General features: G+C 41.0%; 1 protein-coding gene across 1 annotated transcript in view; it reads right to left on the bottom strand.

Moving 5' to 3' along the window:
• The window catches only part of rims2a (regulating synaptic membrane exocytosis 2a), a 1,205,442-nt gene that overhangs the window by 831,082 nt on the left and 348,882 nt on the right, over positions 1 to 25,478 (bottom strand). The window contains exon 4 of the mRNA XM_078540066.1: positions 13,211 to 13,421. Coding sequence (XP_078396192.1) covers positions 13,211 to 13,421 — 211 coding nt within the window. The remainder of the gene's footprint in view (positions 1 to 13,210; positions 13,422 to 25,478) is intronic.

The following is a 25,478-nucleotide window of genomic DNA, read 5'->3' as shown; positions in this document are numbered from 1 at the left end:
TTAAATTCCATTTGCCACTGATCAGCCCATCTAACCAGCCCGCCTATATCCTCCTGTAATCTAAGGCTATCCTCCTCACTATTTACCACCCCACCAATTTTCGTGTCATCCGCAAACTTACTGATCAACCCTCCTACATTCAAGTTTGAATCGTTTATATATACCGCAAACAGCAAGGGACCCAACACCGACTCTTGTGAAACCCCACTGGACACAGGCATCCAGTCCCAAAAACATCCCTCGACCATCACCCTCTGCTCTCTGCCACTCAGCCAATTCTGGATCCAATTTTCCAATTTACCTTGGATCCCATGGCCTCTTACCTTTGTTATCACCTTGAATGGTGTAATAGGCAAATGCTTGTCCTCGCTCTTAAACTGACCAAAGGGAGTTTGCATTCTATTTTACCACACTAAGAGAAAACAATAGCTCCACCATCTCCTCAATGCTTGGCTATGTTCAATAAATTATTTCCCAGGGAATCATAGCAAATAAGCATGTCACCACTACACAGTGCAGAGCATTAGAAAACCAACACACTGTGCTAATGGTTTGGCAGTTTCATTTTATACACATGCATACTGCATTAAAAACAGTGTGGGGATCAATAAAGAACAATGTGGCAAATATGAAGAAATATGATCCATGGAGATGCACATCATATCTAAAGTGGAATCTCATCAACTGTGAAACATCCCATATTATTGCTGGGGTTTCATCAGTGGTAGTAACAACAGAAAGATTAGCCACAATGCAGGGACTTACTCTGAAACATTTAAATCTCTAAATTGTCAGATTGCTTGACCAACGTCCAGTAATGGACAAGCAGACATTTCCTCCAACTAAACATTTGGAAAAGAAAAGCCATTATTTTCAGTTCCTGTCATAAACTCTGTTCCCTCGTCACCAATTCCAATCCTCTCCCTGGCAACTGTCGAAAGCTGAGCCAGACTATTCAAAACCTTGGTGTTATATTTGGCCTCAAGATGATTTTCTGATCACAAAGCCATTCCATCATTAAAACCACTTATTTTCACCTCTATAATTTGGCCTGACCTCTGTCTCAGCTGATCTGCTGCTCAAAGTCTCATCCATGCCTTTGTTACCTCTGGACTTGACCACTCCAATGCTCAACTGCTGGCTGACCACCCAAGTTCTACTCTTCATAAGCACAAACTCATTCAATGTTGCCCGGTGTCCTAGCTCATATCAAGTTTTGTTCACCCAACAACCCTTTGCTCCCTGACCTACATTGCTCCAAGCCCAGCAACACCTGGATCTCAAAATTTTCATCCTTGTTTTCAAATCCCTCCATGGCCTTGCCTCTCCCTATTTCTGTAATCAACTCTAACTCTATAACCCTCAGAGACCTCTACGCTGTTCCAATTCTGGCCTCTTGAGGTACCCCGATTTTAATCGTCCACCATTGAAGGTCATGCCTTCAGCTGTCAAGGCCCTGTGCTCTCGAATTCTCTCCTTAAACCTCTAAATTTTCTTTCTTTCCTCCTATATATAGCTCCTTATAACCTAAAATTTGAGTTCTTTTCGTCATCTGCACTCAAATTTTTATGCGGCTTGTTGTCAAATGTTGTCTGATAACATTCCTGTCAAGTGCCTTATGATATTTTAATACTTTAAAGGTCAAATGTAAATACAAGTGTTTCTTGTTAACTGGCTGAGCACCACAATCACCATTCTATTTAAATATTGCACCATCAGACAGGCTTCTACCATTGACACTTTAACCTAAGGGTCTATTCTATCGAGCTGTAGTACTTCAACACTTAGTTATTTGAGTATTAAGAAACTGGAATACAAATTTCATAAGCTATTTCTATACACACAACAATGTCAGCATTTCCAGTCCCCCAAATGAATTAAACCGCTTTCAAATTTGTACCCGAATTCTATCTCACTAACTTTCAATTCATGGGAAATCCTCAAAAACAAAAGTAAAACAAAAAAGGCAACAAGTTTTAAAATCAGTTGAAAAGAAGCTTCAAACATCAGCACAATTTAAAAGCTAAATACAATATAGTGAAAAATAGATTCTGACCACTTTGTCCTCCTGGAGCAAGAATCCAAGGAAGCAAGAAAGAAAAGGAGAAGGGTAGGGAGACAAGAGGAAAAGAGAAAAAAGCAGATATTAATTAGCGAAGCATAAATTTGTAGCAAGCTACATCAGAATAAGCACATATAACTGGCAGCATTCACAGGCTATAAAACACAGAAGTATAAGCAACGATAGACGCTAAAGGTAACATTTGTAATGAAAATTTCGCAATGCAATGAGCAATGGAACAAAGCTGCCAGGTACAATAAAATCCAATATAGGTGGAAGCTTATACAAAATTTATTTCATAATCCTGATTTTATGAAAATAGAAATCCATGGAAAAAATCGTTGGCATGATAATTTGACATTTGCTTTGTTGTGCAGAATTCAAAGATGCATAGGAAAGTTGTTAACTACAATACAGTAAACTGGGATAATTTAACTTTGCAGCAACAATGTTAGTTAGACTTAAGAAAGGATCAGCAGAAAACAATTGCTTTAATTGCAATGGCGCAAAATCATAAATTTATTTAAAGTATATCAGTGTCCTAATGTATCATGACCCAATCAACTTTGCCATCATGCTTTTAGGAAATTAACTTTAATAAATTATTACTAATAATAAACTTCAGGAGGGTCCTGCAGCAAAAGAACAGCATTAATCATTAATCATCTAGCAGCGCACCACTGAAACTTTTAGCCTTAAATAGAAATGTGTTTTTTTCCCCTTTTAGAGAAAGTAATCACAGTATTTTTTTCATGAGAACAGCAGCACAGTGTTTATGTTACTGAGCTAAAAATTCAGAGACCTGGACCAATGTTCTGGAGACACAAATTCAAATCCCGCCATGGCAGCTGGGGAACTTAAATTCAGTTAATTAAATAAATTGGGAATACAAAACCAGAATCAGTAATGGAAACCATGAAAACGAGCAGACTGTCATTAAAAATCCAGCTTGTTCATCTACATCCTTTACAAAGGAAATCTGCTGTTTATACCTGGTCTGGCTATATGTGTCGCCAGGCCCATAGCAACACAATTGACACCTTACTGCTCTCTAAAATAGCCTACCAAATCACTCAGGGTATCAAAACCGCCTTGATAAAGTATAATAAGAATAAAAACTGGACAGACCACGAGACATCGATCACGGCATTTGATTTAGATGTGACAAAGGCACAACCAGCCCAGTGAATCTGCAAAGTCTTCCTCACTAAGATCGGAAAACAATAGCTCAACACAATCATGCTAACAGAATCAGACCTTTCAGCCAACATCTCAGACTTCTCCATCACCATCTCAGGGCATGTCTTGACCACCAGAGTTGGTGGCACAGTGCTATACATTAGAAGGAAGTGACCTGGGAATCCTGAATATTGAATCCAAACACGATGGCATCTGGTCAATCGTGGACAAGAAAATATCTTGCTGATTACCACCTAATACTCTTCTGCACTGATAAATCAGTATTCCCCTTTGTTGAACTCAACTTGGAAGCAGCACTGAGGGTGTCAAGGAATATACTCTGCATGGGGTTTTCAATGGTAATCGCCAAGTGTGGCTCTGTAGCACCACTGTTGAGCAAGCCCTGGGTGACATAGCTACTCGACTGGTATTGCAGCAGGGTGTCAGAACTTCAGGAAAACCCTACTTGACCTTGTCCTCACTGATCTACCTGTAATGTATGACAGGTGCCTCTCTCCATGACCGTATTGATAGGAGTGACCATTGCACAGTCATCATGGAGGTGAAATCCTCAGTCTTCACACGGAGGGCACTCTTCATCACTTTGTGGAGTACTGCCACCATGCTAAATACAAAAGATTCAGAACCAAACTAGCAGCTCAAAATTGGGCTTCCATGAGGCACTGTGGATCATTAGCAATGGCAGAAATGTAGTCCACCACAATCTGTAATCCCATTGTCCAGCATATCCCTCACTCTACCATGACCATCAAGTCCGGGGGCTAACCCTTGTTCATGAGGAGCGAAAGAAAAGAAAGACTTGCAATTATATAACAACTTTCATGACCACAATACATGTGAAATTGCTTTACAGCCAATGTAGGATTTTTGAATGATGTCACTGTTGTAATGTAGGAAACACGACCACCAATTTGTGCACATCTGCTGAATCAGGGTTTGAAAGTTTAAGTCCAGGCCTTAGAATGTCTTACTCGTGATTGAACAGAAAATAAAATAACCAATCCATTTTTTGTACCTTAAAAAATCCCAAAATATGTTTAAAGGAATGAACCTTGTACCTGCTGAGCTATTTTTAAAGGACAGATGTTTGCCCACTGGGTTATTTGTGTTAAGTAGTTCACAGTACTCTATGTGCACATGTGGAATGCTAAAAATACATTGGAGGTCCTGATGAATACATTAGTGACTAGGTTGTTCCTGGAGTGTATACGGGGTGTTTTTCTGGACCAATACATTGAGGAACCAACAAGAGAACAGGCCATCCTCGACTGGGTATTATGTAATGAGAAAGGAATCATTGGCAATCTAGTTGTGCGAGGCCCCTTGGGGATGAGCGACCGTAATATGATAGAATTCTTCATCAAGATGGAAAGTGACATACTTGGTTCTGAGACTAGGGTCCTGAATCTTAATAAAGGAAACTACGATGTAATGAGACACTTTTTGGCTATGATGGATTGAGAAACGTTACTTAAAGGGATGACGGTGGATAGGCAATGGCAAACATTCAAAGAGCGCATGGGTGAACTGCAACAACTGTTTATTCCTGTCTGGTGCAAAAGTAAAACAGGAAAGGTGGCCAGACCATGGCTTCCAAGGGAAATTAGAGATACTATTAGATCTAAGGAAGAGGCATACAAATTGGCTAGAAAAAACAACAGACCTGAGGATTAGGAGCACTTTAGAATTCAGTAAAGGAGGACCAAGGGATTGATTAAGAAGGGGAAAATAGAGTACGAGAGTAAGCTTGCAGGGAACATAAAAACTGTAGAAGTTCCTATAGGTATGTGAAGAGAAAAAGATTGGTGAAGACAAACGTAGGTCCCTTACAGTCAGAAACAGGGGAATTTATAATGGGTAACAAAGAAATGGCTGACCAACTAAATACATACTTTGGTTCTGTCTTCACAAAGGAGGACACAAATAACATACCAGAAATGTTGGGGAACACAGGGTTTAGTGAGACGGAGGAACTGAAAGAAATCAGTATTAGTAGGGAAATGGTGTTGGAGAAATTGATGGGATTGAAGGCCGATAAATCCCCAGGGCCTGATAATCTACATCCCAGAGTACTTAAGGAAATGACCCTAGAAATAGTGGATGCATTGGTGGTCATCTTCCGGGATTCTATAGACTCAGGAACAGCTCCTACAGATTGGAGGGTAGCTAATGTAACCCCACTATTTAAAAAGGGAGGTAGAGAGAAAACAGGGAATTATAGACCAGTCAGCCTGACGTTAGTAGTGGGGAAAATTCTAGAGTCCATTATAAAAGATTTAATAGCTGAGCACTTGGAAAACAGTGGCAGAATCGGACAGAGTCAGCATGGATTTACGAAAGGGAAATCATGCTTGACAAATCTACTGGAATTTTTCAAGAATGTAACTAGTAGAGTTATGAGGGGGAGCCAGTGAATGTGATTTATTTCGACAAAGTCCCACTAAAGAGATTAGTGTGTAAAATTAAAGTGCATGGGATTGGGGGTAGTGTATTGAAATGGATAGAAAACTGGTTGGCAGACAGGAAACAAAGAGTAGGATAAATGGGTCTATTTCCAAATGGCAGGCAGTAACTAGTGGGGTACCACAGGGATCAGTGCTGGGACCCCAGCTATTCACAATATATATTAATGATTTAGATGAGGGAACTAAATGTAATATCTCCAAATTTGCAGATGACACAAAGCTGGGTGGGAGAGTGAGCTGTGAGGAGGATGCAGAGATGCTTCACTGTGATTTGGACAAGCTGAGTGAGTGGGCAACTGCATGGCAAATGCAGTATAATGTGGATAAATGTGAGGTTATTATTTGGTAGCAAAAACAGGAAGGCAGATTATTATCTGAATGGCTATAAATTGAGAGAGGGGAACGTGCAACGAGACCTGGGTGTCCTTGTACACCAGTCGCTGAAGGTGCAGCAGGCGGTAAAGAAGGCAAATGGTATGTTGGCCTTCATAGCCAGAGGATTCGAGTACAGGAACAGGGATGTCTTGCTGCAATTGTACAGGGCCTTGGTGAGAACACACATGGAATATTGTGTGCAGTTTTGGTCTCGTTATCTGAGGAAGGATGCTCTTGCTATAGAGGGAGTGCAGCAAAGGTTTACCAGACTGATTCCTGGGATGGTAGGAATGTCATATGAGGAGGGATTGGGTCAACTAGGCCTATATTCCCTGGAGTTTAGAAGAATGAGAGAGAATCTCATTAAAGCACATAAAATTCTGACAGGGATGGACAGACTGGATGCAGGGAGGACGTTTCCTCTGGCTGGGGGTCCTAGAACAAAGGGTTACAGTCTCAGGATATGGGGAAGGCCATTTAGCACTAAGATGAGGAGAAACTTCTTCACTCAGAGGGTGGTGAACCTGTGCAATTCTCTATCACAGAAGGCTGTGGAAACCACGTCACTGAATATATTTAAGGAGGAAGTAGATAGATTTCTGGACTCTAAAGGCGTCAAGGGGTATAGGGTGAGAGCAGGTATACGGCATTGAGACAGAGGATCAGCCATGATCATGTTGAATGGCAGAGCAGGATCGAAGGGCTGAATGACCTACTCCTGCTCCTAGTTTCTATGTTTCTATGAACAAGCAATTAGAGGATGGCATTAATTTTCAGCTACATTCCCAAGTCACAAGTATGGTAGTAGCAACTGCCTCTGCCATAAACATATTTTGCAATGTAGATGCACGCTAACATTCTACCAGACTGTTATGCTGTATTTATACTGGACATATTATGAGATTCTTTGAAATAGATTCACCTTGATAGAGCAGGCATTGATTAAGGGCCTAATTAAATGCCTAAATTGTTTCTTTGAAAGCACATGGAGTAATCAATTTCCAGCTTCCAAGACAGAAAAAAAAAATCAATAAATAGCAGCTGGTTTGAAGCATCACAGTTAGTAGTGACCATATGTTTCACAATATAAAACAAAACTTGTCAAATATTTTCAAAGTTTAATATTCTCAGAAGAGGCCAACTGGGAGCAATATATTAACAAAGTACAAAAAAAGAAAGAATTATCATATAGTGTTCATTGCTTCAGATATCAAAATTCCACATTTTTGGACCTCACTATTAAATTTAACGTGCAATATTATCACTGTATTACTGAGCACTTTCACAAGTTATTCTGCCTAATCTGGTGTCAGCCATTACTCAGTGGGAGCAACCTGGCCTTTGAGTCAAAATTGTGGGGTCAAATCTCAGTCCAGCGACTTGAGTACATAATTTAGGCTGACAATTCAGGCAGTACTGAGGGAGTGCTACACTGTCGGAGGGTCAGAAGTGCCATCTATCAGTTATACACGGAATAGACATATGCCTTTCAGGTGGATGCAAAATATGCCACTATTTGAAGAAGAGCACTGGAATTCTACCAATTATCCACCATAGTTATTTATCTCACTGCTGTTTATGAAGCCTTGTCATGTGTAAATTGGCTGCCACAATTCCCTACATTACAGCAGTGACTACACTTCAAAAGTACTTCATTGATTGTAAAGCACTTTGGACATTCTGATGTCATGAAAGGCCTTATTATAAATGCAAGCCTTTTCTTCAATCTAGAGAGATGAGAAGGTTACGCAGGACTTAAAGCACACAATCATCGTCAAGATATAAAGAAAGAATTATATAAACAAAATAATCACTAATCAATTGAAGAAGACATTCAGGAGAAATTTCTTGACTCAGCGGCTGGTGAGAATGTGGGGTTTGTGGGGAGAATGTGGGGTGGCGAGTGACTCGGACTGCAGTAACTATCAGAACATCTCCTTTCCATCCATAGTTGGCAAGATTCTGAAGTGGATTCTTCTTGATCACTTGTTCCTGAATATAGTGGGCAGGAGGCATTCATATATCGCAAAGCAACTTCAGTCTAGCTAAGGGGCTGCTGACAATTTTCATTGCTCGCCAACTTCAGAAATGCAGGAGGCAAGATCAATGCCTATAGCTGGCATCTGTTGACTTAACCAAAGCTTTCGATACAGTCAGCTGGACTGTCAGAGCTTGAGAAGCAGCTGGAGTCAGTACTGCAACCAGGAATCTGAGAATTTCCTCAAACGCATTCCAGGATGTAGTCACCACACAGCTAAAGAAGGTGTAGGGTGTGAGGAAATGAGCAACCACCATACAGGGTAGAAGCGAGACACAGGGGTTCAAGAATCACCCAAGCCAGTGGCACTTGTCAATAACTCTCTAGTTTTGAATACCATGGAGGTTGATGAATGACATTTTGGAAAATTGTAGTAAGAATCAAATCCCTGCCACCACAGGAGAATTTACTGACACACAGGAAAAGAGTAGAAATGCAGTACTCATAGGGGATTTGTAGTTACTGGCGTAGACAGACGTTTCCATAACTGCAAATGTGATTCCCGAAATGGTATGTTATCTCCCTCGTGCCAGGTTAAAGGATATCACTGCTCAAGTGCAGGATATTTTACGTGGAGAAGGGGAACAGCCAGAAGTAATCGTCCATATTGGAACCAATGAAATTGACGTCCTTCAGGCAATGTTTCAGGAGATAAGAAAAAGATTCTTAAAAAAGGACCCCAAAGGTAGTATTTTCAGATTGCTTTCAGTGCCACTTGCTAGTGAATATAGGTACAGGAAAGCAGTACAGGTAAATGTGAAGGTAGAGAAGTGGTGCAGGACAGAGGATTTCATGTTCTCGGGGGCACTGGGACTAGTTCTGGGGTAAGAACACCTATACAATTTGGATGGATGGCACTGAAACAAAGCTGAGGTCAATTTTCTCATCAAGAGGTTAGCTAGTACATTTGGGGAGGAGGAATTTAAACTAATTTGACAAGAGGAGGGGAACCATAAAACTGCAGGGAGGAGCAGAAATGACATCAGAGGACAAAGAGAAATAAACATCAGTAACATTAGAAATATCCTAAAAGTTGCAGGAACCAGATTGAGAAAAATAGCATTAAAGACAAAGTAAGTATTAAATAACATGTATATCCCTGTAGTGTAACAAATAAGGTTGGCAGGTGGCAGGCACAAAATGTTGTAACGGGGTTATGATGTGGTGGCTCAAACACGTGATTACTGAGGCCAAGATTTTCTCCATGACAGAGAGCTTTCCATCTTTAACAAAAATTGAGCAGTAATATTAGGAGATTTTAATTACCCTGCTATAGACTGGGAAAATAGTGCTAGTGACATGGAAAGGGAACCGTTTCTGATCTGTACACAAGAGAACTTTCATGGATCAATAGGACCTGGGTTTTGCTACTGAGGCCATCCAGTTCTCCTGAAGCATTCTTACACCTGTCCTCATTATGCATGACAGCCTAGACTCATAAAAAGATGAGCTCAGGAGGGGGCTCTGTTTTGAATTAGAGAGAACTGCTGACTTTTCTTGATTGACATTTTTACTTGGTTATAACAAGTTGTCCTTTCTGTGATCTCTTTTGTCAATGTCTCAATGTTTGTTTGCACAAGATTGAGGTGTGAAGTGTTTGAACCTCTGTTACTGATACTTTAATGGTCTGTCTGATTGACACTTTCACAATGTTGCAGGAACAGCAGGTTTTTTTTAACAAAGGTAGGTTGTTTTATTTCTGAGTGCTGCACACATGCCATTGTTACAATATGGCTTGATGGTTTTATGCAGAGTGTATGGGGATAGGTTGGCAGAGTTGGGATGGAGGGGCATGGGGGGACTTGGAAGGGCCATGGGGGGGAGGGGTCATGGGTAATAACTTTTTAAAATTTACCATTAAAAAGGTTCCCGAGTCCAGATTATGTTTCACAACTCCTCTGAGGGGCTGTGAACCATGAGAAGCTGGCCTGACTCCACAAAAACTGCAAGGGGCTAGGAAATACCTGCCCTCACAATGCAGCCAGCCGGGTCGGGAGTACAGGGTTATCCCAAGCCAGTGAAAACTTGGGGGTGCCGAGAATGAGAATGGGAATCACAGAATCGGGATCCATCTTGCATTCTTAAATGGCTCTGGAGTTGTTCCAAATCCATGGAAATCCAGGCCGATGTCTACAGTCCAACAAGGGAAGAAGCAGAAATAAAAACAGAAAATGTTGGAAATATTCAGCAGGCCTGGTAACATAAAGATAAAAACAAAAAGCTAAAAGCTACTGCGGATGCTGGAAATCCAAAACAAAAACAGAATTACCTGGAAAAACTCAGCAGGTCTGGCAGCATCGGCGGAGAAGAAATCAGTTAACGTTTCGAGCCTTCATGGCCCTTCGGCAGAACTTCAGGCTGTTCTGCCGAAGGGCCATGAAGGCTCGAAACGTTAACTGATTTCTTCTCCGCCGATGCTGCCAGACCTGCTGAGTTTTTCCAGGTAATTCTGTTTAGGCCTGGTAACATCATTGGAGACAGAAATAGAGTTAACATTTCAGGCCAACGACTTTTATCATCTGAGTTTTGAGAAATGTTTTCACTTGAACGACAGTGAATCATTGAAATTCTCTACCCCAGAGGCCTGTAGATGTTTAATCATTGAGTATATTCAAGACTGAGAATAAAAGATTATGGGTATCAGGCAGGAAAGTGGGAGTTGAGGACGAAGATCAGTCATGATGTTATTGGATGCAGGAGCAGGCTTGAGGGAGTTTAAGGCCTACTCCTGATCCAATTTCTTATGTTCTCAAGAGTAAAAATAGACCAGACCTCATGACTTTTCCCTGCCCTGAACGTATTCAAAGTTAAAATCAGGACTATTGTATTTGTTTTTAATTCATGCACTTCATTGTATTATATGTATTAAGGTGAAAACTTTTCATCTATATCGAACATAGCAGAACAGCCCCTAGTGCAAGTAGGGAAAGGTAGACAGAGGAAGGAGAGAGTTTGAGCATGAATCAAAATAATTTTTGTTGTTGTCATGGTTTGAGCACAAATGGTATTTGTCCTAGAACTTATAGCTTCTGTGCTCTCACAGCACTACAGGGAGAAGCATTTGGCTCTCTGCACCTTATCCATCTAAGTGAAATGTCTTGCTAATTCAATTTGGCATTTTCCATGCTTTGTAGCCATTGACATTTTCTACGTTCCTCAAATACTTACATCATGGTGGTAATACCATTACACTACTGACAAGTTGAAACTTACTCAACTGTGCCTTCCATTCACTTAACCCTTCTAGATCCAAAATATTAGAGATTTCAAATGACCAAAGAGCAACATTTAGCTCTGGTGGTGGCACAATAGCAGTGGTAGCAGACTGGCTGCCCGTTTAACACCATCCCACCACCACCCATCATTTCCTTAGCCCCCCCACCCCTCCCATCTAAATGCTCAGTTGAATTTCATCCTTTAATTTTTTTTTCCACAGAATGTCTTCAGTGATATCTATTTCAGGAGATGGGTTGTATAAATTAGAAATTTGTAAAATTTAAAGAACATTTTTTGAATTTGTAATAAGCTGGTACTCTTTCAACTTTTATAGTTAGACATTGCTTTCTATTTTGTCTATGCATCTCTGTATCAAGAACTATCATGTCAGGTAAAGCATGGGCTCGGTCCAGAGTGAGGGCTGCTTGCTTTTCTGTTTCATTAATTTAAATAACTAAAATTACTACCTGTACTCTCCAACAATGCAGTGGCTTGATCATAAAGTTCTATGTCAGAGCAGTTCTATCAGTATGAGGCTTCTATTTCTCAGATCAGTTATTACTTGGTGTGTCTGATGGAGCTTGTTTATTTAATGCTAAATTTTGTGCAGTGGAGCCAGATTCAGCAGGAAATGCATCAAAAGTATCCAAATTCATTCCAAACAGGAGTACTTACAGCATGGCTGACACAAAGACCTTTATCCCACCATTCTAAGTTGAACTCAAACCCAGGTCTCAGGTGTGACATAAACCATTTTCCACCAAGCCTGCTGAGTTAGTTACAAGGCTAATTTAGATACAGAGGTAATACTGTTTTAGTCATTGTGTGAAATGAGAGAAAAAGTTGATTTAGTGTCATTCTGATGGGTTGTAACCATTTAAAATAAATCTAGATCATTTCTGCAGCATGAATAGAATGAATGCAAACTGCACAAGCACTTTGGCACTTTAACCACCTGCACAGTCTGAGCTTGACATTCAGGCACACTGCTGCTCAAGGGCACCATGTAGCTGCACTGGACCCTTTTTAAAAAACTAAGCAGAATTGTAATTTCCAATATCCTTATGCGATTTGGAAATTGCTGTAAGGGTTCAACATATTCCTGTTTAAAAAAATGGGCAATATGACGAGTGGCATCTGTCACTCAAACTGCCACAAGAAAAACTGAAAATAAGAATTAAACAACAATTTATCAAGTGTGGTGGCAGCAATAAAGCTACCTTGAAAACAAAGCTGCCACCTCAGGAGTGCAAGTTTGTGAAATTATCCTTTAAAGTCAGAAATTATTTTTTGAAAAATGTATAGCCTAAATGTTCATGCACTGCAGCTTGCGGTGACTACATTCCGAATGCTGCTCCCGTATTAGAGAAGTTGCTAAGCAGAAACAAGGTGAAGCAGAAAGTGACAAGAACACAAATTAGTGGGCGAGTCACTAAAATCTCACTCAATCCAATCCTCACAAATGTTTCAGATGAGTTATTGACAGGGGTGTAGGAAGTTACCCATCCTCTTGGCTGGGGAGTAGTGCATGGCAGGAGAAGACCATAGAAGAAGAGGAACAATACATTCGCACATCTGGTTCAATGAGTTACTGAGTCATTATGATCAATCAGGAATCCTGAGTATAGTACAAAGGCGGAAAGTGAAGTCTACAAATCTATGAACATAGCATTGAGACCAAAATGGTCAAAAGAATTAGACTAAGTTACACCTGGAAACTAAAATTAGTTAAAAGGATTCAGGATAAATACTCAACAAGGGAGACTGCCAGCCCAAATCATGTGCATAAAGTGATCAACGTCAGTTACAGTCAATGACATTTCTCCAGACATTAAAAAGTGAAACACATCCTACCTTATTCGATCGCAGTGACACCCGTCCTCCACAACGAGCACAGAATTTTGTTTGGCAATATGAACAGATGTGACCACAACCATCAGCAAACTTGGTTTTGTGACAGATTCCACAGGTGGGTGCATCACTCTTCTGTTCCTGTTGTTGCTGTGCTTCATCACCCATCTTCTTTACCTGATCCTTATACATCTCAAACTGCTGGTGCAATTTCCTGCAGATGTCAAAAGGGCAAAAGAAGTCATTTCATAGAAAGGAAATTAAATGGTGTTCCTCTGTATTTACAATTCTCCTCTTATCTTTCCAGCTGCTTGCAGGAAGTAGCAGTGTTCTTAAGGCCACATTTTCTATCTATTCACTGACAGTGCAATGCTGCAACAGCTCACTTGTCTTCCATCAAAAAAAAATGACAAGATACCTTTAGGTTTGTCAGCCAGAGAGAATTGAATAACTATTAAGCGTCAGACCCATTTGAAATTCTTCATATACGAGTCATAGTCATAATATTTGTGAGATATTGCAAGTCAATTTAGTTAAATAAAGGAATAGTGATGGGAGTGAGACAAAAAAAACACCTGGCCTGTCTTCTACAGTATTCATACTGTAATATTTCAAACTATATGTTTACAGGTAATATGCTGTTTTAACTAAAGGTTGGATTTATCAAAGGTAACATTAGACTATTCCCTTTCCTTTCCTAAATTAAAATATTGCCTGTATAAAAGTTACAACGGTGTTAAATACCTCAGACAGACATGTATGCCTTTCCCAGTGATTTCAACACACTATTTCAAAACCATCATCTTTTTTGCATCATTTTTTGCTGGAAAATGGAATCAGGCTGGGCCTGTTCCTCTCTGGAATCTTCAGCAGTCACTATCACTAAAGAGTGGCACCCAAGAAAAAACAGTGAGTCCTTTTTTTAAAATTTCATGTGAACAGGAGAGCTTGCCCAGCTCCAGAGCACAACTGTGACCTACAATTACCAACACAACACCCCTTCACCCTCGCTTGCTCTTTTTATGCTCCGAACTAATTGGGGTTTCGCTGAGGGCTGCTTGTGGTGAGGAAAGCAGCCAGATATTCGTCCTCTTCAAATGGCAAAGCTGGAAGCAAAACAGACACTGGTAGCTCACCCAAATTATTGAAATGAAACTTGTGACCCAATTTTGGGTGAGCCAAAGGCCTCCTGTTGAAGCGCTTACTATTTGCTCATCGCTGGTTATGCACCTGAAAACAGGCTATAACCAATTTCTACCCAGTATCTCTACTTTCCCCAATCTTTTACTGTAAATCTATGGAGATGTTACTTTTTCTTCACTGGGTATGCTAACTATGTCAACTGTCAATGCAATCTGTGTCAACTCCCTGGAGAGGCAGTCATTTCCACTTTTCTTCATGCACATTAGAAAACTAATGTGTGATAGATTCTTCTCTATGTGTAAATTTGAAGAAAATGTATTTTGGTAAACTTTCATTATACACATCTCAAATAGGTTAAAATATTCTCTAACTGTACACAGAGAGAAAATATTCCTTAATTATTTTTTGCAAACCTATATGCACCACACATCACAAATTCAGGATTGTAAAGCGCAACTATACCGTACCTATGCAATGGCTGAGCTAGAGGTCACACATACCTCAGCTATGCAAAATCCAGTCTGAAGGGCTGTCTCACTAGCAAAGGGATAAACTGAAGCCACTAACCATCACCCAACCCTGTATTCTACTTATTCTTTGGGTACTTTTCATGTGAATTTAAACTCATTCCAGTGCACAACATCCATGAAACCATTGCATGAGACCATCCTAGTCAGTCAGCATTTAAAAATACAGCTCCGAATTTCTTCTTAGTGTCCGCAGCTTGAGTTAACCTTTTGTTGCATTAAAACAGTTCAAACGTTAACAGTGAAAGGAGCGCGTGGCAACTCAGGCACCCCACCCACCCGTACCCCCTACCACTGTCTACCCCACCTGCGACAGAGACTGTAGGTCGTGCATCGGACTCTTCAGTCACCTGAGAACTCATTTTTAGTGTGGATACAAGTCACCCTCAACCATAAGGGGCAGCCTAAGAGAGGAAACATTAAAACAAAAGCCGATATTACATGCATTTTTCTCTTATCGGTCTTGCATATGTTGCAATAAAGCACATGCACATCTAAAAAACCAATTACAATGCAACTATGTTTAGCCACTGGAGTCACTAAACAAGTGACTAGCAAAGTACTTAAATGGTATGAATAGCAGTTTTTGCATGATTAACTACACAGTGTTCACTTTTGTGTAAAAATGGATCAAAGAATGAATCAAACAAAATGTCAGCTATGGGATAATGCTCCTCATGTGTGAGCTGATGGACTGATGTTTTTACTGAACATTGGTGCAATAACCAGCAAAGCACACACCAGGAATGCTGTGATTGTAATGTTAAAGGACTAGAATGACTAGTTTCTGAGATGCACAAAACGTTCTGACTGAAGAAAAAAAGTGCCAAGATAGAAACCAAATAAAAATTATTACATATCAGATATGCACATTCAAGAATGTAAAATACCTTAGTGAATTATTTGCGAAATTATGGACAAATAACAATCTGCTGTTAGCAATATATTCAGTATTTACATGATACACGGTACATGTGCAACTATGCTGCTTGCTAATATTCAATAGGCTCCAACTACACTGCACAAAATCATACTAATTCAAGGGGAAGCTCGTCTTCAAAACTGCCAAGTAAAAGTGCATAGATTGCACAGAGCATACAGCTACATTACTTCCACAGTTTCAAGCACATTTGTAGTAAACTAATTGTTCGAGTATGTTAAAGCTGTTAATGATTTCATCGTGTTCTGTGGGTCCTCTCATGATTAAAGAGTCCAATTGAAGATTGCACGATCGGATTGGACGTTCACAGAACTGGTAGATAATAATGACATTTTGCTGTTTGGCACACTTCTGCAGGTGCATCACCTCTTGCCTTCCTCTGGGCACATCGGATGTTGCGTGTTTGGCATGGTCCTCGAAACATGCTGAACCAAATTTCAGTGCTTACCTCCACATGGGCCAGCCGAATGCAGTGTTTTCCCAAGAAAGGTGGTTTTCAATCCAGAAGTTTGTAGGGCTCTTTTAGGGTGTTCTTGCCAACAACCTTGATATTGTTTGCCCCGGAACAGTTCCACAAAGAAGATCTGCTTTGGAATTCTGTAATTATCCATGGAGGAGAAGTGGCCTGCCAATCTAAGCTGAATTATATGGAGGGCAGTCTCCATGCTGTTGGGCCCAGACTACATGTCTCCACCAATGTCAAAGTCACAGAGGCATCAATCAGAAACTTCTTTATGACCTCACTACAGCTTTAGTTCAAACATGGACAAAAGAGATGAACTCAAGAGGTGAGGTTGACATGAAGGCAGTCTGGTCTCAAAGAGCCCTAGCAAAACTGGAATCAGTGGGAATCAGGGGGAGAACTCCACAGTGGTTGGAATCATACCAAGCACACAGGAAGATAGTTGTGGTCGTTGGAGGTCAATCATCTCAGTTCCAAGACATCACTGCAGGAGTTCCTCAGGGCCTCGGCCCAACCATATTCAGCTGCTTCATCAATGACCTTCCTTCCATCATAAGGTCAGAAGTAGGGATGTTCATTGATGATTGCACAATGTTCAGCATCATTCGCGACTCCTCAGATACTGAAGCAGTCCATGTCCAAATGCAGCAAGACCTGTTCAATATCCAGGCTTGGGCTGACAAATGGCAAGTAACATTCCCGCCACACAAGTGCCAGGCAATGACCATCTCCAACAAGAGAGAATCTAACCATCAGCCCTTGATATTCAATGGCATTACCATCATTGAATTCCCCACTATCAACATCCTGGAGCCTACCATTGACCAGAAACTGAACTGGACTAGCCATATGAATACTGTGGCTACAAGAGAAGGTCAGAGGCTAGGAATCCTGTGGCAGGTAACTCACCGCCTGACTCCCCAAAGCCTCTCCACAATCTACACGGCACAAGTCAGAAGTGTGATGGCATACTCTCCACTTGGCTGGATGAGTGAAGTTCCAACAACATTCAAGAAGCTTAACATCATCTAGGGCAAAGCAGCTAGCTGGATAGGCACCGCATCCACAAACATTCACTCCCTCCACCACTGACGCACAGTGGCAGCAGTGTGTACTATCCACAAGATGTACTGCAGCAACTCTCCAAACCTCCAGACAGCATCTTCCAAACCCACGAACACTACCATCTAGAAGGACAAGGGCAGCAGATAGATGGGAACACCACCACCTGGAAGTTCCCCTCCAAGTCACTCATTACCCTGACTTGGAAACATATCGCTCCGTTCCTTCATTGTTGGTGGGTCAAAATCCTCAAACTCCTTCCCTAACAGCACTGTGGTTGTACCTGCACCACATGAACTGCAGCAGTTCAAGAAGGCAGCTCACCACCACCTTTTCAAGGGCAATTAGGGATGGGCAATAAATGCTGGCCTAGCCAGCGATGTCCACAGCCCATAAATGAATAGAAAAAAAAATGACTGTGCTCAAGCTGCCCACAAGGAAGGCATCCAGACTATGGCAAGCAAAATCCTGCTGCTGCCAACACCTTTGGTTTCCAAATCAGCGTCTCCAAGAGTGAAGTTATGTTTCAGCCAATGCCAGGCTAACGCTATGAAGCACTAGACATGACCATTGATGACATCAGTCTCAAGGCTGTATAAAAATTCTCATACTTTGTTCTCTCTCGGGATGCCACTATTGATGTAGATATCCATGCATGCATCCAGAAGGTAAATTCTGCCTACAGTCAACTCCAGGATCATGTCTGAAAGCAAAATTGCATTAGGCTGAAGACTAAAACCAAGCTCTACCAGGCTGTTATCCTTACCACCCTGCTGTAAGGTGCAGAATCACTGGTCTGCTACAGGCACTGCATCAAAGCTCTGGAACAGTGCCCATACTTACCGTGCAGGGCTACAACAAAATGTGCAACAATAAAGTCACAATCAGAGTGATTTATTTTTTTCTTTTCACTAAAAACATAATCTCCAGCATAAATCCAAGAAAATCAGTGAAGCAGCAGTATAATAAGCAACTCCATACATCACCATTCTCTGGTGACAGAAGATACATTTGTTCAGAATTCATGGTGGAGAATGGTCTGCCACATGCTGAATTGAGGATTAGCATGTCAAAGGACACTAGAAAATTTCCTCAGAATTTGGACCTTTTTGGAGTACCATTCAAAAGAATACCACAAACATGTATATGATTCACTTGTCTGTTGGAAATGCAGTGAAAGGCATTCAGGTTGGTGTGGAGGAGGCCACCATTTAATTTTATTCCACAATAATGGAACACGATTCTCAAATGTACTGTGCCACTCAGACCATGGCAACATCAGGTTTTAGATGTGCTGGGCAGTGCCTTGTCACCCATTAGATACTGTGGAAATCTTGGGAATCCTTCCAGCCATGGCACAAAAGTCCACACTTCATGAGACAATACCATGATACATGCAGACATTCTCAGTGATGTTTGCAGAAATCAGGAGCATTCGTGATGATTTAGACTCCAATAGATGTTAGCCACAATAAGAGGTTGTGGTGGAAGAATTCATCCAGGCTGGTCTTTTGGTTCAAGCTGGTTTATTTTCAAGACAACTCCTCAGTGCTACTGATTCCAAGTAGCTTCCACACAAAGTGTTCCAGCGGTATCTTTTTATTCTATTTAGATGGGATAATGAATGCCCATCACCTGTTTAACTAGCAATTGGCTTTAACAAGGTGATTTCCATATTGACAATAGAGGCATTTAAGACAAGATGGTAGCATGAGACAACTGAATCTTATGCAAGTGCTTTTGTGATGCCACCCTGCACAGCAACAACCACTGCAGAATATGAGGCCTCATCATCGACAGGAAGAAGTGATCCATCCTGATGCATGTAAACTCTTAATCAGACCACACATCATGGCTGTGTCTTTCAAGCAGGAAACAAATACTTCCAAACAGTAAATGGTGTACAGCTTCTGTCACTTCTCATTGTGTATGTCATAGTGACATTTTTAAGGTAATGGACATTATAATGATAAAAGGTAGATTAACAGTGATAAGTATTAATAACTCCTTCCAATGGGCTTATAGCTAAGGAACCACACTGTGGTTTTACAGTTACTGCATCCAAAGCAGAGGGAAGTACTTAGTTGGACTTTACAAGTGGATAACATCAAAAGGTGGTAATTGGGCAAGCAGGAGTAGAAGGGAGCATGGTAAGGAGGTTGAACATGGTTTTATAAGCTACTAGTATAAAAAGATACACAATAATCAAACTGTGCTTATAGGGGAAATGTGTAACCCATTTATATAATCAGGAAATGTATGCATATAATATGGGACTTTCAGAGGTAAAAGTATATGACAACTAACAACAGCCGTGTATGTTAGCAGTTTTTTGAGTAGGTACTACTTTGAGTGGCTACAGCTTTCATCAATTAGTGAACTATTCTTGTGCAGCCTATGCCAAAGCATTGTTTGGTGACCAACACTTTCATGTGTATATTGGATTTTCTAGCTGCTGACATGTAGCAGCAATGGGAATACCTCTGTCCCACAAGCAAGTACCAAGCATGACAATCCTTCCAACATGCTTAAGTGCATACTGTAAAGCTTCCCAAAAGTCAGTCAAAATAGGGAAGCACTCTTTATGAAGGCTTAATGTTTCCTCATTTATGGTCCCATTTTGCAATGAGCTTCATTGTAACAAGTCTCTGCTGTGCACACGGTACATCTTGAAACCATGCATTGTCAAGAAGTCTTCCTTCCAATCTGCCCACCACGAAAATAAGAGCCACGGAACAAAGCTATGGGATAAAGGCATTATAAGCACTGGCAGGAAAGCAGCTAGTGACATTACTAGGGGTTTTCCCACAAGTTTACACAATTTTCAGGGTCATGTGTTGGTTACATAGCAAATTGAATACATTTCATCTTTTGCTTCTTTAACAAAACACATTCAAAGTCACAATTAGCTCTGCAGTTTCTGCTAATGAAACAGGTTCACTGTCAGCTATTGGCACAGAATCGATGACCTCTTCCACCTCCATCTGATGTTATGACTGATGCAGTTGGTAAAGCAGGGTTATTTAAAAATCCCAGAGGGAAACTTTAAACAAGTGTCATAACCTATATTTTTAAGTGTTATGTTTGAGACGTGACTCTAAATTCAGGAATCAGACCCCGAGCTCTCGAGGGTTTACATTAAACTAAATGAAACATTTTATTAATTTACACAGGTTAAAATATATGTACACATGGCTACAAATTACTACTATCATAACTTTTTAAAAATTCCCAAACTAATCTATATTAAGGCAACAGCAACCCATAGACTTAACCAGACACCAGGCAAAGCATTTTCACCTTATGAATTAAAAATGAGGTTCTTTCACTTTGGTTGCTGTGTAGCCAGTTGGAGGCTTGCAGCTGCCTTTTTATCTCTCATTGCCTCTGCCCTGCACACCGGAAAACTACTGAAGTTATACCTACTACCACTGATTGAATTCAAATTCTCATTGTCTCACCAGCCCTTTTGAACTTCACCTTTTCACAATAAAACCCCTTTCATAGTATCAATTTTATTAGTAATATAAACATATTGCTTGGTATCTGCTAGATAGGGGTCAGCTTTCACTCCACTTCTTGAATGCTCTGTTCAAAAAATGCAAATGCACGCTATCTCCCTTACATATCAAGACTAGTACCCATCAAAGCACCCAGACCAGCTGGCTTTAATCTAATTAAGACACACCCACAGGCTAAACCTCAATTTTAAAAGAAAAATATTTTCCAAAATATCATACATATTAATAACTTCATGACACTGAACACTCCCATTTACCAATAAGTATACATCGGAGTAACTGAACAGAGATAAGGGAAGATTGGCAATGTGACCGGGAATAAAACAAAATTAGTCCTGTACAAAGCAAAGGATGAAATTATATACGGTATTGGGAAATGTGTTTAGTATAACTAACAAACCAACATGCATCACTCAAGAGCTCAGCCATTCTAAGTGTTCATCTAACAAAGACTTTATGAAGATTTGGATGAAAAATCATGAGTACCCTGTACCCAAATTTGCAATACGTAATTCACATCCAATAAAGCTTTTACACTCAGACACTGAAGAAGAATTTTTCCCAATAGTATGTGGGTCGAGGTCATGAAGTGGGGGGTGAGAGGTGGCTAGCAAATACTTGCTGTTTTGTCAGGAGGTCAGAAGGAGCAATCCTGCTCCTCCAGTCTCCACATTCAGTTAAATATTTTTTAACAAATTTACCTTTTTGGTATTGGCCTGCAGTGATTCCTTCAAGGATTGCCTGCTGGGCAACATATAGGCTTGGCTTTCGTGAATCCAGCCAGTGGCAAGCCAACATTGCAAAAGGGACCTCAAACATGCATTAGGCCCTTATTTGCACATGCAGATGTACAACTCCTTTTTTTATGTAGACCTGGACACCTATTTTCTTGCCTATGCCAATATGTTTGATGGCGCACTTCTGGCTTTTGATGAATATGCACTGCCTATTGTACTGGAGGTTAGGAAGCTGCAGAGTGCCTGAAAGACGGGAAACGTGTGATCAAATTTCTTGGCCATGATGTGTTGCTATGTAGTGAAACATTTCAATTATTTCATTCAAAACACTAAATTATTCAGCAATAACTTGAATTAATTGCATTTGATACAGAGAAATTTTGGAACTAATGTTCAATTTTCAGCCCAGTCATCCAGATGCCGCACTTTGCTAGTAGGTTTGGTTGCTGGCAATGCTTCTCCCAGAAAGCTGGCAGTAAAACGTCACTGTAACTGATTTCTCTCCACATCAAATGCTCAGTGGTACTCTCCTGTCATACACTACTGGTAAAATCTAAAATAACAACGTAAATAAATTGATTTGTGGAACAATCAATAACATTGGGCAGAATTTTCCAGTCAGCGTGTGGGTGCGGGCCTGACACGCTGGCGCATAAAATGACTTGCGACAGCCAGAGTCGGCTGCGCACCCGCCAAAATGTAAACGACCCATTGAGGCCATTAAGAAATTAATTAAAGCACTTAAGAATGCTACCCATCCAAACTTAAGGTTGGCGGACAGGCGAAAAGCCCCAGCAGCCTTCGCGTTTTTCAGGAAACCTCATCCACGGGCGGGATGAGGTTTCCTGAACATTTTATTAAATTAATAAATAACTTTTCATAAATTTAAAAACATATCCCAACTCATGTGACAGTCACATGAGGAGACACGTTTAAATAAATTTTTAAATCATTTATTCAATCTTTTTAATATCCATTCAATTTCCCTGAGGCAACTCCGTGCCTCGGAGATTGCGGCGCTCTTTCGGACACATGCGTGAAAGTACGCTGGCCCCGGCTCTCCCTCCTCTCTCCGCCCGCACAGGTAGCGCTGAGTGCTACCAGCCACGTATTACACTGGGTAGGCCTTAACTGGCCCGCCTGCATAAAATGACAGCACGCAGCCGATCGCAGGTGGCAATGGGCTCTGCGCCTGTTCCCACCCGCCATAGGAAAAATCCTGCCCATTGTGTGCTTGGTCTCATCGCCATAAAGTACTGACAAACCTGGAGTTAATATCAAGCAAACATCTCATTCAGTTAATCTTGTCTCTTCATTATGAAAAAAGACACCTTAGCAATGCCAAAATTCAGCAGTGAGGAGTTTTAAAGCAAGCCAGTAAAAAGTTTGGCACATCTTGTATTAATTCAATAAACAAAACTGAAAGCTTCACATGCATCCCCTGGACTTAATGTGAGAAAAAGATAAAAAGAATGCAAACCTTCAGCAAAGCTAAACATCAGACATGCAGAAAAGCAGTAAGGTCATTTTAGAAGGACATGAAATAAACATTGATCCCAGTGTTAACGCCAGGCAGGTGTGTTAGAGGAGGTGGTGGTGGTGGTGAGAAAGAAACATGCATGAAACAGGCTATTTAAATCCTGGGTGTCATTAGCAGGAAGCTGCGGTGCTGGAAGTGGGAAGGAAATAGCTGCATTGCAATGGGAAGCCAGGTGCTCATGGCTGCCCACCAGCATACAGGTAGAACACAAGAACACAAGAAATAGGAACAGGAGTAGACCATGTGGCCCATCAAACCTGTTCTGCTATTCAATACAATCATGGCTGATCTTGGGCTTCAACTCCGCTTCCCTGCCCGTTCCCCATCTCCCTTGAGAGACCAAAAATCTACCTATCCCAGCCTTAAATGTATTCAATGTTGGAGCATCCACAACCCTCTGGGGAAGAGAATTCCAAAAATTTACAACCCTTTGAGTGGAGTAATTTCCCCTCATCTCAGTCCTAAATAATTCACCCCTTACTCTGAGACTGTGCTCCCGCGTTTTAGATTGCCCAACCTGCAGAAACAATCTCTCAGCAACTACCCGAGCAAGACCCTACAGAGTCTTGTACATTTCAATTAAATCGTCTCTCGTTTTTCAAACTCCAGAGAAATAGGCCCAACTTGCTCAGCCTCTCATCATAGGACAGGGACCAATTTAGTGAACCTTCACTGTACCACCTCCATGCAAGTATATCTTTTCTTCAAAGTGGAGACCAAAACTGCACACAGTACTTCAGACGCGATCTCACCAAGACCCTGTACAATTGTAGCAAGGCTTCTTTATTCCTGTATCTCCCCTTGCAATAAAGGACAATATGCTATTTGCCTTCCTAATTGCTTACTGCACCTGTATGTTAATTTTTATGATCCTTGTTCTAGCACACACTAAGTGTTGATCATCAACACTTACAAGCTTCTCACCTATTCAAAAATATTCAGCTCTTCTATTCTTTCCACTGAAGTGAATAACTTCACATTCCCCTAAATTATAATCCATCTGCCATCTTGTTGTCCACTCACTTAATTTGTCTATATCTCTCTGCAGTCTCTGTGTCCTCCTTACAGCTTATCTTTCCACCTAGCTTTGCATCATCTACAAACCTAAGTACATTACTCCCTGTCTCTTCATCAAAGTCATTAATATTGATTGTAAAATAGCTGAGGCCCCAGCACTGACCCTTGTGGCATTCATGGGCTGCCAATTTGAAAAAGTCCTAGTTATGCACACTCTCTGCTTCCTATCTGTTAACCAATCCTCTATCCATGCTAATATATCACCTCCAACTCCATGCGCACTTATCTTATCTATTAACCTTTTGTCAGGCACCTTGTAAAAACTCTTTTGGAAATCCAGGTATACTACATTTGCTGGCTCCCTTAAACAGGGTTTCCCTTTAGAACAAGTCAAAATGATTTTACCAATCATACTATGCTTTTCTAAGTGCATTATTAACTTTTCCTTAATAAAAGATTCCAGCATTTTCCCAACAACTGATGTTAGGCTAACTGGCCTGTAGTTCCCTGTTATCATTCTCCCTCCTTTCTTGAAAAGCAGAGTGACTTTTGCCAACTTCCACTCTGCTGGGACTATTCCTGAATCCAATGAATTTTGGAAAATCACAGGTGGCTCCTCCTGTTCTTCCAAGGAAAGTAACAAAATTTGCCTCAATTGGCCCATTCTGGTCACAGATCCACTTCTCACCACTTTACCTGGCAGGGAACCCACAACATTTTCCCTACTCGGGTACCCATTTAAATAGGAGACAGGGGCCGATGACATCATAAGGTCCAGGATGGTAGGGTTAAACTCAACCCTTTTGACTATGAGTGACATAGAGATAAAGTACTGTACCCCATTAGTAAAATGGAAAGGCCAAGGAATGAAGAAATTTGAAATGCAATTAGTTTAAAACAAAATGATTGCCATTTGTTTCACATACACTTATAAGTATGAGACCTATATGAAAATTGAATTGATCCCCTGCAAGGTACAGGATACAGTGGCCATACACAGTCTCAAGGTATCAATATGATATCTTACCCATCTCCAAATTTGAAGTAGCATGGTAAGCGTGGCACTTAAAGAGAAATGGAGAATATTTTTTTAAACTTACCTGATCAGTAACATGCGGCAGAATTTTGCCCTCAGCGGGGGCGGTCGAGAAGCTGCCCTCCACCCGCGTTTGGGGCCAGACCATGATTTCACGCTGGTGGGTCAATTTAACCCCGCCCCGTGTGAAACACATGCTGCTGTGCCTGTGTGGCGGAGGGAAGGAGGGCGAGCACGAACGTGGTGCATGCTGGAAAAGTACCCTGAGGCACAGAGCTGCCTCAG

The sequence above is a fragment of the Cetorhinus maximus genome, chromosome 4 (assembly GCF_964194155.1).
Source record: "Cetorhinus maximus chromosome 4, sCetMax3.hap1.1, whole genome shotgun sequence".
NCBI classification, from domain to species: domain Eukaryota; kingdom Metazoa; phylum Chordata; class Chondrichthyes; order Lamniformes; family Cetorhinidae; genus Cetorhinus; species Cetorhinus maximus.
Note: the sequence above shows the minus strand (reverse complement) of the source record. Positions and strands in the feature narration are given on the sequence as shown.